At 42.3% G+C, this 17853-nt stretch overlaps 1 protein-coding gene across 1 annotated transcript in view; it reads right to left on the minus strand.

The window, feature by feature from the left end:
• Positions 1-6216: 6216 nt before the first annotated feature.
• Positions 6217-17853, minus strand: part of LOC311147514 (diacylglycerol kinase alpha-like) — a 37710-nt gene continuing 26073 nt past the window's right edge. Inside the window, exons 16-24 of the mRNA XM_084184265.1 lie at positions 14539-14624; positions 13489-13578; positions 12292-12452; positions 12055-12119; positions 11837-11927; positions 9398-9587; positions 8981-9098; positions 7385-7445; positions 6217-7194 (exon numbers count right to left, since the gene is read on the minus strand). Coding sequence (XP_084040391.1) covers positions 7117-7194; positions 7385-7445; positions 8981-9098; positions 9398-9587; positions 11837-11927; positions 12055-12119; positions 12292-12452; positions 13489-13578; positions 14539-14624 — 940 coding nt within the window. The 3' untranslated portion in view covers positions 6217-7116. The remainder of the gene's footprint in view (positions 7195-7384; positions 7446-8980; positions 9099-9397; positions 9588-11836; positions 11928-12054; positions 12120-12291; positions 12453-13488; positions 13579-14538; positions 14625-17853) is intronic.

Raw genomic sequence — 17853 nt, forward strand, 5'->3', positions numbered from 1 at the left:
GGCCTAGATATTTAGTCATTGCAAGAAGCTCAGTGTTTGGGAGTAGTTAACTACATGTAGTTCAGCTAGTAAGTAAACTACATTTAGCAGTAGCTTGGTGGTAGTTGAACTAAATTGAAATCTAGGTACTGTTTTCTGTAGTTAATTACTTTTTTGCCATGTAGTGGTGTAGCTAACTAGTTGAACTACAAACTACTTTTTTTGCTAAAATAAAATATGGGTGAAGTAGACAATTTCCTTTATTTTCCAGCATCAGACCTGCACAATTCTCACCTGAAACATAGTTGTGTTAAATAGGCTAAATTACACATTGTTGTTACCATATTACCCCAAAGTGATCTGTTCTTGTAATTTGGAGTCATTGACATTTCAGATTTACATATAAAAAATTTTCATGAAGTAGTTTAGATGTAGTGAACTACTTTTTCAAAGTAACTTTAGTTAAGTAAACTATATTTAAGGGTAGCTTTAGTGTAGCTTAACTTATTTCAATGTAAAGTAATTGGTAGCTTGGTAAACTATCTGGTAAACAGTCTCCCAAGTGGCGCAGTGGTCTAATGCACTGCATCGTAGTGCTAGCTGTGCCACTAGAGATCCTGGTTCGTATCCAGGCTCTGTCGTAGCCGGCCGTGACCGGGAGACCCATGGGGTTGCGCACAATTGGCCCAGGGTAGGGGAGGGAATGGCCAGCAGGGATGTAGCTCAGTTGGTAGAGCATGGTGTTTTGAGGGTTGTGGGTTCGATTCCCATGGGGGCCAGTATGAAAAAATAAAATAATAATAATGTATGCATTCACTAACTGTAAGTCACTCTGGATAAGAGCGTCTGCTAAATGACTAAAATGTAAATGTAAAATGTAGCTTCCCCAACACTGAAGACGCATAATAGCAATTGCTTCTAATAATCTATCTGTGAATGTACCAAAGTATAAGGTCTGCTAAAACTGAACAAGTGGCGCCCCCTGTGATCTTGCATGTGTAATATATTTGGTGAGACTGAAGAGAGTTGGTGAGACCTCAATACAGTACCTTTATTTCTGTAGTAGGGGAGAATGGGGTAAGTTGAGAAGTGTTTTTACATTCAGCATCACTTTTTTAAGGGAAATATACACTGAACAAAAATGCAACAACTTTACTGAGTTACAGTTCATCAATGACCTTGACGCCTTGATAAGCTCCTTTCCTGAGGATGGCTCACCCCTCACAGTTCTGAGTGACTTTAACCTCCCTACGTCTGCCTTTGACTCATTTCTCTCTGCCTCCTTCTTTCCACTCCTTTCCTCTTTTGACCTCACCCTCTCACCATCCCCCCCTACTCACAAGGCAGGGAATACGCTTGACCTCATCTTTACTAGATGCTGTTCTTCTACTAATCTCATTGCAACTCCCCTCCAAGTCTCAGACCACTACTTTGTATCCTTTTCTCTCTCGCTCTCCTCCAACACTACTCACTCTGCCCCTACTCAGATGGTAATGTGCCGTCGCAACCTTCGCTCTCTCTCTCCCGCTACTCTCCTCTTCCATCCTATCATCTCTTCCCTCTGCTAAATCCTTCTCCCTCTGATCTCCTGATTCTGCCTCCTCAACCCTCCTCTCCTCCCTTTTTGCATCTTTTGACTCTCTATGTCCCCTATCCTCCCGGCCGGCTCGGTCCTCCCCTCCTGCTCCATGGCTTGACGACTCATTGCGAGCTCACAGAACAGGGCTCCGGGCAGCCGAGCGGAAATTGAGGAAAACTAGACTCCCTGCGGACCTGTCATCTTTTCACTCCCTCCTCTCTACATTCTCTTCCTCTGTTTCTGCTGCTAAAGCCACTTTCTACCACTCTAAATGTCAAGCCTCTTCCTCTAACCCTAGGAGGCTCTTTGCCACCTTCTCCACCCTGCTGAATCCTCCTCCTCCCTCTCTGTGGATGCCTTCGTCAACCATTTTGAAAAGAAGGTTGATGACATCCGATCCTCATTTATTAAGTCAAATGACACCGCTGGTCCTGCTCACACTGCCCTACCCTATGCTTTCACTTCTTTCTCCCCTCTCTCTCCAAATGAAATCTTGTGACGGCCGGCCGCCCAACAACCTGCCCGCTTGACCCTATCCCCTCCTCTCTTCTCCAGACTATTTCCGGAGACCTTCTCCCTTACCTCACCTCGTTCATCAACTCATCCTTGACCGCTGGCCATGTCCCTTCCGTCTTCAAGAGAGCGAGAGTTGCACCCCTCCTCAAAAAACCTACACTCGATCCCTCCGATGTCAACAACTACAGACCAGTTTCCCTTCTTTCTTTTCACTCCAAAACACTTGAGCGCGCCGTCTCTAGCCAACTCTCCTGCTATCTCTCTCAGAATTACCTTCTTGATCCAAACCAGTCAGGTTTCAAGACTGGTCATTCAACTGAGACTGCTCTTCTCTGTGTCACGGAGGCTCTCCGCACTGCTAAAGCTATCTCTCTCTCCTCTGCTCTTATCCTTCTAGACCTATCTGCTGCCTTTGATACTATGAACCATCAGATCCTCCTCTCCACCCTCTCCGAGTTGGGCATCTCCGGCGCTGCTCACTCTTGGATTGCGTCCTACCTGACAGGTCGCTCCTACCAGGTGGCGTGGCGAGAATCTGTCTCCGCACCACGTGCTCTCACCACTGGTGTCCCCCAGGGCTCAGTTCTAGGCCCTCTCCTATTCTCTCTATACACCAAGTCACTTGGCTCTGTCATATCCTCACATGGTCTCTCCTATCATTGCTACGCAGATGACACACAACTAATTTTCTCCTTTCCCCCTTCTGATAACCAGGTGGCAAATCGCATCTCTGCATGTCTGGCAGACATATCAGTGTGGATGTCGGATCACCACCTCAAGCTGAACCTCGGCAAGACAGAGCTGCTCTTCCTCCCGGGGAAGGACTGCCCGCTCCATGATCTCGCCATCACGGTTGACAACTCCATTGTGTCCTCCTCCCAGAGTGCAAAGAACCTTGGCGTGACCCTGGACAACACCCTGTCGTTCTCCGCTAACATCAAAGCGGTGACCCGATCCTGCAGGTTCATCAAATCAAATCAAATCACATTTTATTGGTCACATGCGCCGAATACAACAGGTGCAGACATTACAGTGAAATGCTTACTTACAGCCCTTAACCAACAGTGCATTTATTTTTAACAAAAAAAAGTAAAAATAAAACAACAACTAAAAAAGTGTTGAGAAAAAAAGAGCAGAAGTAAAATAAAATAACAGTAGGGAGGCTATATATACAGGGGGGTACCGGAGCAGAGTCAATGTGCGGGGGCACCGGCTAGTTAAGATAGTTGAAGTAATATGTACATGTGGGTAGAGTTAAAGTGACTATGCATAAATAATTAACAGAGTAGCAGCAGCGTAAAAAGGATGGGGTGGGGGGGCAGTGCAAATAGTCCGGGTAGCCATGATTAGCTGTTCAGGAGTCTTATGGCTTGGGGGTAGAAGCTGTTGAGAAGTCTTTTGGACCTAGACTTGGCACTCCGGTACCGCTTGCCGTGCGGTAGCAGGGAGAACAGTCTATGACTAGGGTGGCTGGAGTCTTTGACAATTTTGAGGGCCTTCCTCTGACACCGCCTGGTATAGAGGTCCTGGATGGCAGGAAGCTTGGCCCCAGTGATGTACTGGGCCGTACGCACTACCCTCTGTAGTGCCTTGCGGTCGGAGGCCAAGCAGTTGCCATACCAGGCGGTGATGCAACCAGTCAGGATGCTCTCGATGGTGCAGCTGTAGAATTTTTTGAGGATCTGAGGACCCATGCCAAATCTTTTCAGTCTCCTGAGGGGGAATAGGCTTTGTCGTGCCCTCTTCACGACTGTCTTGGTGTGTTTGGACCATGATAGTTCGTTGGTGATGTGGACACCAAGGAACTTGAAGCTCTCAACCTGTTCCACTACAGCCCCGTCGATGAGAATGGGGGCATGCTCAGTCCTCTTTTTTTCCCCTGTAGTCCACAATCATCTCCTTTGTCTTGGTCACGTTGAGGGAGAGGTTGTTGTCCTGGCACCACACGGCCAGGTCTCTGACCTCCCCCCTATAGGCTGTCTCATCGTTGTCGGTGATCAGGCCTACCACTGTTGTGTCGTCGGCAAACTTAATGATGGTGTTGGAGTCGTGCCTGGCCATGCAGTCATGGGTGAACAGAGAGTACAGGAGGGGACTGAGCAAGCACCCCTGAGGGGCCCGCGTGTTGAGGATCAGTGTGGCAGATGTGTTGTTACCTACCCTTACCACCTGGGGGCGGCCCGTCAGGAAGTCCAGGATCCAGTTGCAGAGGGAGGTGTTTAGTCCCAGGATTCTTAGCTTAGTGATGAGCTTAGAGGGCACTATGGTGTTGAATGCTGAGCTGTAGTCCACCATTGGGGTGCCAGGAGCTTGTTCCACCATTGGAACTATCATGCTCTACAACATTCGCAGAGTACGACCCTACCTTACACAGAAAGCAGCACAGGTCCTAATCCAGGCACTTGTCATCTCCCGTCTGGATTACTGCAACTCACTGTTGGCTGGGCTTCCTGCCTGAGCCATTAAACCCCTACAACTTATCCAGAACGCTGCAGCCCGTCTGGTGTTCCACCTTCCCAAGTTCTCTCATGTCACCCCGCTCCTCCACACACTCCACTGGCTTCCAGTTGAGGCTCGCATCTACTACAAGACCATGGTGCTTGCTTACGGAGCTATGAGGGGAACGGCACCTCCTTATCTTCAGGCTCTGATCAGACCCTACACCCAAACGAGGGCACTACGTTCATCCACCTCTGGCCTGCTAGCCCCCCTACCTCTACGGAAGCACGGTTCCCGCTCAGCCCAGTCAAAAGTTATTCGCTGCTCTGGCACCCCAATGGTGGAACAAGCTCCCCCACGACGCCAGGACAGCGGAGTCACTGACCACCTTCCGGAGACACTTGAAACCCTACCTCTTTAAGGAATACCTGGAATAGTATAAAAGTAATCCTTCTACACCCCCCCCCCCCCCCATAAAAAAAAAAGTGGTTGTCCCACTGGCTATCATAAGTTCAATGCACCAATTTGTAAGTCGCTCTGGATAAGAGTGTCTGCTAAATGACGTAAATGTAAATGTCCCAAAAAAGTGGTCTCTTGGTAAGCCGCGGGACAGTGTAAGTTTAGCCGCCTACAAATGTCTGTACTGAATGAAATATTACCACTACCTTTTTAAAACCATGTTTATCTTGTGGCTCTGTAGCTCAGCTGGTAGAGCACGGCGTTTGTATCGCCAGGGTAGTGGGTTCGATCCCCGGGACCACCCATACACAAAAATGTATGCACAAATGACTGTAAGTCGCTTTCGATAAAAGCATGTGCTAAATGGCATATTATTAGTATTTATTATCTTTATTTCCCAAACAATTCAACACATTCACTTTTTATGTTTCAATCATTTTAAGAATCTTTTAACACAAGTAGCCTACCGGTTTTTAATGACAGCCTAGCATATTTTAACAATGGCAGGTAGCCTAGTGGTTAAGAGCGTTGGACCAGTAACCGAAAGGTGGCTTTTAAATCCCCGAGCTGACTCTGTGAAAAATCTGTTGATGTGCACTTGAGCAAGGCACTTCATCCTACTTGCTCTGGATAAGAGTGTCTGCTAAATGACTAAAATGTGAAAATGCTTAACACCTAAGAAACATTTTGTACTTTAAAAAAAATACTTAACATAGGCCAGGCCCTGTTGTTACCTCATATCCCAGTGATAATGCCTTGCATTAGGCCTGGGAAGAAAACACTTCAATTTGCTCAACTTGCTATTAGCTCAACTTATCCCAATGCAAACATTTTGACTATTAGCCCACCCACACAGCTACAAGGATGCACTTTCATGCTAGGTTTAGGACCTCATGTTGAAGCTTATAGAGACCCCAACTGATGTATAGAACCATCTTAAAAGTATCTACTTTGGTTTAGATACACACATCATGAAACCTCTAACACAATACATTCATTTGACTTTTTTGGACCTAAATTGCTTACCACTTTTCCCATGTGGTTTCTTCCTTAGACTCCATGAAATAATGACCTCTTCCTAAATATTTGGTCAAATTATTAATTTTGTGTATGGTTTCCTTGAAATAAGGGTGGCTCAACTTAACCCTTTGGCTCAATTTACCCCACTTTCCCCTTGGCCTAACTAATAAAGAAACATATCATCAAATAGTTACCTATTCATTATATAATAACCACACCACATTGCACAATGTCATGACGGTTTATTGAAATATCTATAGCATAATTTACAATATTTTCAATATTCTCAGGATTTAAGTGAAATGATATGGCTAACATCCAATTAGAGATACCGAATAAGAGAAAACTGAGACCTTGCATTGAGAGGCAGAAGTAAACAATTCATTTTTGACTCCAAACTGTCACTCAATATATTAAAACTACAGGCTTTTTAAAAGGCCATTTTAGTTCTGCTATTAAAACAATTAAATTACATTTGACCACAGGACAAAGGAGCAAAGGGTTTCCTGCTAACATACACAAGCACTAAATAGTGCATAATAATTTCATATAAATCTGCACTTATGTGGGTATATTAGCACAAGCATTATGCACTGAGCTTCTAAATATTTAATAAATCCTAGAAAGTTCTAGACTTTCAATGACCAAATTATATATACATTTAAATTATCCTACTAAAATGTAATAACAATTAAGGAAAATGCAGTTCAAATAATCTTGTTGAATAAACATTTCACTCAAACTTTTGAAGCGGATACCAATATCTTAGACTGTGCAACCTAGCAGTCTTTGTCTCCTTGATAACACATAAGATGAATTTGGCAAAAATGATGGCAAAGGCACATAAAACCCACTAAAAGCTCTTAACTTCTTGTCCAGAGTCATATATAAGGATATCATACAGCTGTAGTTTGCAATGTTTTCATAATACCATCTTGTATTGAGGCAGAACGAACAAAATAATATGTGTTGAACTTTCTGAAAATGTTGGTCAACCTATTTCTCTAAAATATGCACATACCAACTGGTTTCACAAACCAAGTTGCTTCAGTCATTTCACAAATGTAAAATAATAAGCAAGTGCATACAGGTCATGTTACTGCGTGTAGCCAGGGAGCAGGCTACTACTTTGAGCTGAAGAAGCTGGACCGGCCCTGGGGAGCCATCAGCATATTGGCCTGGTTCTTGTGTGTGATGTGAATCTGAAGGGGGAATATGAGTGAAAGGTGTTACTCAAATGACCATGTTATTACCATGTTACCAACATGTTACCATGTTATATTAACAAAATGTTATTAGCATCAAGCCCCATGGTCTCTAGCAATAGAATTTGCTTTCAAACTCTTCAAACGCTCTGTTACACTGAACTCAATCTGGGTTCCTAGCACTCACCGTACAGGGTGGCTGCATCCAGGGCTCTCCGTCTATCTGCATCGGTAAAGGTTTCTTAGTCCTTAAAGATGGACAGAGACATAAGGGAGATAATTCTGTGTTCACAACATCTCTGAATTTTGTAAATACCAGCATACGACTGTGAAAAATACACTTGAACGCCCCTCCAACTGGTAATTAATAGTGGGAAACTCGTCGATCATCCCCATGCGCCGTGTTTGCCACTTGCACCTCTCTGATGTAATTTGTCAACAAAAAAAGACAGCAAGCATGGTGGCATCTTCAGCAGTTGTACAAATTATTGATATAAAATTGATTCTGTTTTATCGTCCTTCTGATTTAACCTCTTAAAGACCGGACCCTTTAAAAAAAAAATTCACCTAAAATGACATAACCAAATCTAACTGCCTGTAGTTCAGGACCTGAAGCAAGGATATGCATATTCTTGATACCATTTGAAAGGAAACACTTTGAAGTTTGTGGAAATGTGAAATTAATGTAGGAGAATATAACACATTAGATCTGGTAAAAGATAATACAAACAAAAAAACATGGTTTTCTATTTATTTTTTTGTTCCATCATCTTTGAAATGCAAGAGAAAGGCCACAATATAATATTGCAGTTTAAGCACAATTTAGATTTTGGCCACTAGTTAGCAGCACTGTGTGTGCAAAGTTTCAGATTGATCCAGTGAAGCATTGCAATACTGGACTATTTTGTATCAAGTCTGCCCAAATGTGCCGAATTGGTCAATTGATACATTTAAGTACATAACTATAGAGAACATACAAAATGTACGTTTACACACTCCCAGGAATGTCATACATGATGGATCATTAGCTTATACACTAACTTTCACACATCTAGATGGCTGTGCGGGGTGGGTGTGGAGCCAGAGACTGCAGGGGTTCAAACTGTAGAACCCAGTTCCTACATTTTAATAATTAAATGTATCTCTGAGACCCTTATGATGACAAATCAGAGCATGATTACTGAATGTAAGTACATTATTTACCTTCAGAGGTGAATGTATCAAACCAAACCAGTTGGCGTGATACGTTTTTTATTGTTGTGCACTCTCCTCAAACAACAGCATGGTATTTTTTTCACTGTAATAGCTACTGTAAATTGGACAGTGCAGTTAGATTAACAATAATTTAAGCTTTCTGCCCAAATAAGACATGTCTATGTCCTGGAAAGTTTGCTGTTACTTACAACAGTCATGCTAATCACATTAGCGCACGCTAGCTCAACTGTTCCGTATACGGGACACTGATCCCGTAGAGGTTAAAAAGTGTAAGCAGCTTTGGATATACTTTTTATGGGCAAAAAATAGCAAAATAATCACAAGCCTTCTCATGACCTCCATGTTTTATGGAAGTTTCCCAGTTCAGAACGTGAATACATCCAACTTGTATTTAAGACTTTACAACGGGTAATTACCACCTTCCCACTTGGTTATGAACGCAGCATTAGTAGTGGGGATGTTTTTTTTTTTTTAAGTTGCAAGGTGTAAAAATCATCATCCCACATCATACTGTACATGTGATATCTCAGCTAGTCTGTACACGTCTCAACATGTCACAAACACTCACCTGATTGTAATCTGTGAGGTTTTTGCTAGTCTTATAGCACTCTTAAATCCCGTATATATCTGCCCCATCTCCATGGCCCCTTCTAGGCCAACCACTTCCAAACGCCGGTCACTGAGGTCTGTCATGGAAGATGGAAACACTGAACATGCAATTGACACAGAGGTAGTACAGTTTTCAGTCAGACTAGCTGTTAAGATTCAAACCTACTTCACAACACATCCAGGGTTAAGGGCCTCTTCCAATAAAGATAACAACGTTTCTCTTTTAACAGCTGTGACATGAGAACAGACCTCTTGCAATGGATACTCTAAAACAACTGACATGATATTCTAACAATATTCTATACCAGACATGGGCACACCCTTTAACATTTTGAAATCTTGAGCCCTTGGATCAAGCCAAGAGATTTCACTGTACCTTGTCCGCTGACTTTCAGGACTTCAGGGTCGACAATAACCTCAGGCATTTCCTGAGGATTCATCAAGCACTTGCATTCACTCTTCTTGGCTTCTCCCCACAGGTTGGATCCACCGTGCATGCTGGGAATGTTGAGGACAGCGATCCCCTCCATAGAAAGGCCACTCAGGTCCAATGGGGTGCCGCAGCACTGAGGGACGTACAACATCAGGCAGACAGTGCAACTTAATGAGATGCCATAATGAGATAAACATACCACAGAACTATCAGGTCACCTATGTTAACCACAATCCCCATGTAATAAAATAATATGTGCTTGCTTGCTGACTGTGTTGAGGTGTGTGTTGGGATTCGTTGCTTGAAAAGTAATATATTACATATTACTCATTATAATATTTGTTATGCTGTCCATTCAACACCATGGAGCTCCACTATATCTACTATTATCCTGCTAAAACTGCTTAGAACACACTGTTATATCGAAATTCTAACAACGTCAGTGTGTTAAATAGACTTATTTAGGAAAATTCAAGGACAGAGTGGGGCTTGACTTTATTAGAATGCATTTTGTGGAGGATTTAAATGACAGTTTGCATTCACGATCAGCAGTTTAATACACCGGTTATTTTAATTTTGATGTCGGGATTTAAAGTCGTCCTTGTTGTAACTTCATAGCCTGTATTTAGTGGCTTTAATATGTATATTTCATTTTGTAAAGCTGCCTAAATGTTTATCGACAATAGACCTATGCCCATTCCTTTGATGCGTAGGGTAACGTGGGGTAACATACCCCCCGGGGTAACTACACTTTCCCTGGCCGCCACCACATCTAAATTTTTTAAGTCACTAACCAACCGATTCTGAGGTAAGTTGATCTAATATTTCGTCATTTACACAAAGTTAATGAATGACGTGGAAGGTTTGTTCCTCGACGTGCTAGCGGAGTGGAACTCACCTTCCACGGAGTGCCATTATTTTCCAGAGAACGCATAGAGCCCCGAGTTGATTATCCCTTTTATACCATGGCTATAATTTAACTCATTTGCCGCTAGAAATGTGTTCATTTGCAGGTAGAAATGTGTTCAACATCCACTGAAGTAGCTATCAAGTTTACTAGATAGTTACAGTAGTTGCCTTGGTAACCAAACAAACAGACTTGCTAGTTTAGCTAACCGAACCATAAGTCTTAGTTTGCTATTATGAAAATTGAATTCAACTTTTGCTTTCAAAAGCAGTTCAAACATAGAACATGTAAGAATGAACTATAGCCACTGAATTCTAATGCTGATATACTGTGTGTTATAGGGAAATAATGCATGCTCGAGAATGCCTTTCAAGCCAATCAGAAACTAGTATTCAACCATGGTATAAATATATACACATCTAATTAAATTAGATCTATAAAAAGTTTATATATATATATATATATATATATATATATATATATATATATATATATATATATATATATATATATATATATATATATATTACACCATTAGGGGAGCCTACAATAATCAATTTGTTTAGAGATACAAATTGTAATCAGTTTTTAATAAAGCAGTACAAATTTAAGGTAAGTGTGTTGGAGGCAACTGGCCCCCCCTCCAATAGGGCAACTTTAAACTGTAGCCACTTATTTCCCTAAGCATAACCATCATTAAAATACCACATTTCTACCAAACGTTGCTTTTTTGTGTCTGCAATTGGACATTGTTCTTAGGGCTGGGTAGTTACACCATGTTACCCTATCAAGATATAATTTAGTTGTGTGATGACACTTTTTGCCATTTTGAATTGTATTTATCAGACATTTTTGATTGTTTATATGGACATTTCGTAAGAACACTTGGAAATATTATTTAGGCCTATGGATCTTCGTTTATTATCATAATGTGTAGGCCTATAGATTTCTCCTCTTTCACGCATTTCTGGAACTTTGGCTACCAGCTTTGTGCACAATCTCCAGATGCTATTTCAGGTTTGATGTGGTGTTTCCAAACAAAGATATCAATACTTGCTGAGTTTGCGTTTGACTAAAATGTTGATCTCTTTCTCCTCGATTAACACAAAAAAAAGGGAGTATTTCCACGAGGAAAAGGTTAAGCGGGATAACAACACAGCTGCCATCTTTCTTTGATTTTCGGCTTCACGATAGCCTAGGAAACGAGTTAGCCTAGCTACAGCATGAATTCCAGGAAACAAAACTTAAAACATATACAACACGCTGAGAGATTCTGAAATTAATGGAAAAAGTAACTGTAATAATATAAAACAATGTTGAAGACGGCAACTTGTTATGTTACTCCGTTACTCATAAAAGTAATATTACTGTAATGCGTTACTTTTACCCGCAACACTGGTTGGGTATACGTGTTTCTGTAAAGTTACTATATGTTTCTATGTGCTGATGCAAAGCTGTGTGTTTGCGATCCTCACCTCAATTGTAAGACATTCATTCAGTTTCTTGCATGAAGCAGAGATGGTCTCAGAGGTGGCAAACTCAAAGTACCACAACTTGTTCTTCATTCTGGAATATTGAACAACAGTCTTGCAATAACGTAGGGTCGTTTACACCATGCACAAAGTTACTACCCCTAAAAGGCTAGTTCCCTCTGGATAACCAAACTCCAGCCTGGTAATTCAAGTTTGCTTACCTGCTGTTGAATTTCTGGGGGTGTTTCTCTCTCAGCGTATGAAACCGGTGGGCAATAGAGGCATCCTGTCAATACAGAGCAAGTTCTAAAAAGTTGACAAAGCATTCTGGTGTGTGCCATAAATAAGTAACATCAGTTTTTGTTGGCGTGACAATGACCATAGGAGTTGGCAAGACAGCACAAACAGATCTGGGACAATGCTAGAATTTAAGTCCTAACTCCTCTCCACTCACTCACCACTCCGATGGAGAAGTAGTTGTTGATGATCTCATAAGGCACAGGGTCTCCCATCTCCTCGGGGTCCTCTAGGATCACCTCTACATTCCAGCGGTCCATCAGCACTGGGGTGCTGCCCTCGATTTCCTTCAGGATCCGACACAGATCCGTTCCATCATAACCTATAGGGGAGAGTGGCTCAACTTACCCCATTCTTTACATTCAGCATCACTCCGTCAAGGGAAATATAGTATTCTTTCTAACAAAGATATCTACATATATTTCAGGATGTTCTGGAAATAATTAGAATTCATATATACATGACAGTTTTGAAAACATACTTGTCCAAACAAAGTGGTCTCTTTGCACAACTTACCCCAGGTTTGGGATAAGTTAAGCCGCAGGACAGTAAGTTAAGCCGCCTACAAATTTCTGTACTGAATGAAATATTACCACTACCTTTTTAAAACCATTTCTATCTTTATTTCCCAAACACAATTCAACACAATCACAATTGCTTTTTTGCCTTTTAACACAGACCTAACAAACATGCCTAACAAACACTTTGTACTTTTTAAAAACACTTATGACATAGGCCAGGCCCTGTTGTTACCGCATATCACAGTGATAATGCCTTGCATTACGCCTGGGAAGAAAACACTTCAATTTACTCAACTTGCCATTGGCTCAACTTACCCCAAGGCAAACATTTTGACTATATTAGCCCACACAGCTACATGTATGCACTCTCATGCTAGGTTTAGGACATGCTATTGAAGCTTATAGAGACCCCAACTGATGTATAGAACAATCTTACAATTATCTACTTTGGTTTAGATACAAGCATCATGAAACCTCTAACAATAAATACAAATCATGTTTTTTTTACCTAACTTGCTTACCACTTTTTCCATGTGGTTTCTTCCATCACAATGATGACCTCTTCCTAAATATTTTGTTAAATTATACATTTTGTACAAGGGTGGCTCAACTTACCCCTTTGGCTCAACTTACCCCACTCTCCCCTACAGACCATAGCGATACAATGATAATTCTGTGCTACCAACGGTCCCACACACAAGCACACAAACATAAAAGAAGAAACCAAGACGAACACCCAGAGACAGTGATTCATTCAATACACACAGTAGAATTATGCACAGAAGATACAGGAAATATGATCCGGGAACGAAAATGAAAAAAGACAACCCTGCTCACCTCCTCCCCATCTAAGACAACGTGCAAGGTCATTTCCTGTGCCCAGGGGTAACACAGCCACAGGTGGCCGCACTTGAAGATTGGCTTTTTCTGATTACACCAGAAGGGGAGAAAGAGAGATTGTCAGCATTACTCATGTCTAGGTTACTACATGGAATTCCACTTCTGTAACATGTTTGGGTGTTTGGTAAGGGAATTCATAGTTTTTACTCATACACTAAAGTTGACTTGTCTATTGGCATGTACACTCATTTATTAGGTACACCCATCTAGTACCGGGTCAGACCCCCCTTTGCCTCCAGAACAGCCTGAATTCTTCGGGGCATGAAAACATTCCCCACACCATTACACTACAGCCACCAGCCTGTATCGTTGACACCAGGCAGGATGGGGCCATGGACTCATGCTGCTTACGCCAAAACCTGACTCTGCCATCAGCATGACGAAACAGGAACCGGGATTCGTCGGACCAGGCAATGTTTTTCCACTCCTCAATTGTCCAGTGTTGGTGATGGCGTACCCACCGGAGCCGCTTCTTCTTGTTTTTAGCGGATAGGATTGGAACCCGGTGTGGTCGTCTGCTGCAATAGCCCATCCGTGACAAGGACCGATGAGTTGTGCGTTCCGAGATGCCGTTGTGGCCCGCCTGTTAGCTTGCACGATTCTTACCATTCTCCTTTGACCTCTCATCAACGAAGTGTTTTCTTCCACAGGACTGCCGCTGACTGGATGTTTTTTGTTCATCGCACCATTCTCTGCAAACTCTAGACACTGTTGTGCGTGAAAAGGCCAGGAAGCCGGCCGTTTCTGAGATACTGGAACCGACAATCATACCACATTCAAAGTCACTTAGGTCACTCATTTTGTCCATTCTAATGTTCAATCGAACAGTAACTGAATGCCTCGATGTCTGTCTGCCTGCTTTATATAGCAAGCCACAGCCACTGTCTGTAGGAGCAAACCATTTTCGTGAACGGGGTGGTGTACCTAATAAAACTGGCCACTGAGTGTATAGTACATGGTCTACCAATATTGTGTACTGGACCCCACCTATGGCATCAAGTATCCAGCCCACAGTGCCGTCCCCTCCGCAAACCAAGATCCTGTAATCCTTCAGATTTCTGAAGAAGCACAGCCTGAAACACAGATTTTGTATTATGTTGGGGGTCCAGGACAAGATCTAACAGTGACGTTCACTGATGGTTATGGCATCACAGAGAGAAATAAGCCGTTCAAGTTTACTTCAAGTACAGTGGGGAAAAAAAGTATTTAGTCAGCCACCAATTGTGCAAGTTCTCCCACTTAAAAAGATGAGAGAGGCCTGTAATGTTCATCATAGGTACACGTCAACTATGACAGACAAATTGAGATTTTTTTTTCCAGAAAATCACATTGTAGGATTTTTTTATGAATTTATTTGCAAATTATGGTGGAAAATAAGTATTTGGTCACCTACAAACAAGCAAGATTTCTGGCTCTCACAGACCTGTAACTTCTTTAAGAGGCTCCTCTGTCCTCCACTCGTTACCTGTATTAATGGCACCTGTTTGAACTTGTTATCAGTATAAAAGACACCTGTCCACAACCTCAAACAGTCACACTCCAAACTCCACTATGGCCAAGACCAAAGAGCTGTCAAAGGACACCAGAAACAAAATTGTAGACCTGCACCAGGCTGGGAAGACTGAATCTGCAATAGGTAAGCAGCTTGGTTTGAAGAAATCAACTGTGGGAGCAATTATTAGGAAATGGAAGACATACAAGACCACTGATAATCTCCCTCGATCTGGGGCTCCACGCAAGATCTCACCCCGTGGGGTCAAAATGATCACAAGAACGGTGAGCAAAAATCCCAGAACCACACGGGGGGACCTAGTGAATGACCTGCAGAGAGCTGGGACCTAAGTAACAAAGCCTACCATCAGTAACACACTACGCCGCCAGGGACTCAAATCCTGCAGTGCCAGACGTGTCCCCCTGCTTAAGCCAGTACATGTCCAGGCCCGTCTGAAGTTTGCTAGAGTGCATTTGGATGATCCAGAAGAGGATTGGGAGAATGTCATATGGTCAGATGAAACCAAAATAGAACTTTTTGGTAAAAACTCAACTCGTCGTGTTTGGAGGACAAAGAATGCTGAGTTGCATCCAAAGAAAACCATACCTACTGTGAAGCATGGGGGTGGAAACATCATGCTTTGGGGGTGTTTTTCTGCAAAGGGACCAGGACGACTGATCCGTGTAAAGGAAAGAATGAATGGGGCCATGTATTGTGAGATTTTGAGTTAAAACCTCCTTCCATCAGCAAGGGCATTGAAGATGAAACGTGGCTGGGTCTTTCAGCATGACAATGATCCCAAACACACCGCCCGGGCAACGAAGGAGTGGCTTCGTAAGAAGCATTTCAAGGTCCTGGAGTGGCCTAGCCAGTCTCCAGATCTCAACCCCATAGAAAATCTTTGGAGGGAGTTGAAAGTCTGTGTTGCCCAGCGACAGCCCCAAAACATCACTGCTCTAGAGGAGATCTGCATGGAGGAATGGGCCAAAATACCAGCAACAGTGTGTGAAAACCTTGTGAAGACTTACAGAAAACGTTTGACCTGTGTCATTGCCAACAAAGGGTATATAACAAAGTATTGAGAAATTTTTGTTATTGACCAAATACTTATTTTCCACCATAATTTGCTAATAAATTCATTAAAAATCCTACAATGTGATTTTCTGGATTTTTTTTCCTCATTTTGTCTGTCATAGTTGACGTGTACCTATGATGAAAATTACAGGCCTCTCTCATCTTTTTAAGTGGGAGAACTTGCACAATTGGTGGCTGACTAAATACTTTTTTCCCCCACTGTATCTGTAAGAGTGTACAAAGTGGTCAATCAACAATGTAAAAAAATAACAGGCGTTGTATTTGTGTGATTTCTAAACATCACTTTTAAACCAAAAGATAGGAAAATAAATCAAATATAAAAATGCTCAACAAAGTCTTCAAAACATGGAGAGAAACTATGATTAACATCATGATTGTGATGACAACAAGTTTATAACAAAAAAGTTAAACATAAAAAGATTAGTGAAGAGGGGATCTGAAAAACCACGATCAATCAATGGGAAATATCGTTAACTCATGGGTAAAATATTTATTTTTAGGGCAATATTGGTAGAAATGTTACAAATAGGGAGGTTTAGGACCCTCGTAAGACATCACAGTAAAATGGAAGGATGTATTGCAAAAGGAAATGGCATTGTACTGGGAAAGACAGGTTTACAGTGAGGGAAAAAAGTATTTGATCCCCTGCTGATTTTGTACGTTTGCCCACTGACAAAGAAATGATCAGTCTATAATTTTAATGGTAGGTTTATTTGAACAGTGAGACAGAATAACAACAACAAAATCCAGAAAAACGCATGTCAAAAATGTTATAAATTGATTTTCATTTTAATGAGGGAAATAAGTATTTAACCCCATCTCAATCAGAAATATTTCTGGCTCACAGATGTCTTTTATACAGGTAACGAGCTGAGATTAGGAGCACACTCTTAAAGGGAGTGCTCCTAATCTCAACTTGTTACATGTATAAAGGACACCTGTCCACAGAAGCAATCAATCAATCAGATTCCAAACTCTCCACCATGGCCAAGACCAAAGAGCTCTCCAAGGATGTCAGGGACAAGATTGTAGACCTACACAAGGCTGGAATGGGCTACAAGACCATCGCCAAGCAGCTTGGTGAGAAGGTGACAACAGTTGGTGAGATTATTAGCAAATGGAAGAAACACAAAATAACTGTCAATCTCCCTTGGCTTGGGGCTCCATGCAACATCTCACCTCGTGGAGTTGCAATGATCATGAGAACTGTGAGGAATCAGCCCAGAACTACACGGGAGGATCTTGTCAATGATCTCATGGCATCTGGGACCATAGTCACCAAGAAAACAATTGGTAACACACTACGCGGTGAAGGACTGAAATCCTGCAGCACCCGCAAGGTCCCCCTGCTCAAGAAAGCACATATACAGGCTCGTCTGAAGTTTGCCAATGAACATCTGAATGATTCAGAGGAGAACTGGGTGAAAGTGTTGTGGTCAGATGAGACCAAAATCGAGCTCTTTGGCATCAACTCAACTCGCCGTGTTTGGGGGAGGAGGAATGCTGCCTATGACCCCAAGAACACCATCCCCACCGTCAAACATGGAGGTGGAAACATTATGCTTTGGGGGTGTTTTTCTGCTAAGGGGACAGGACAACTTCACTGCATCAAAGGGATGATGGACGGGGCCATGTACTGTCAAATCTTGGGTGAGAACCTCCTTCCCTCAGCCAGGGCATTGAAAATGGGTTGTGGATGGGTATTCCAGCATGAC

Source organism: Coregonus lavaretus, assembly GCF_964263955.1.
Source record: "Coregonus lavaretus genome assembly, chromosome: 20".
Taxonomy (NCBI): domain Eukaryota; kingdom Metazoa; phylum Chordata; class Actinopteri; order Salmoniformes; family Salmonidae; genus Coregonus; species Coregonus lavaretus.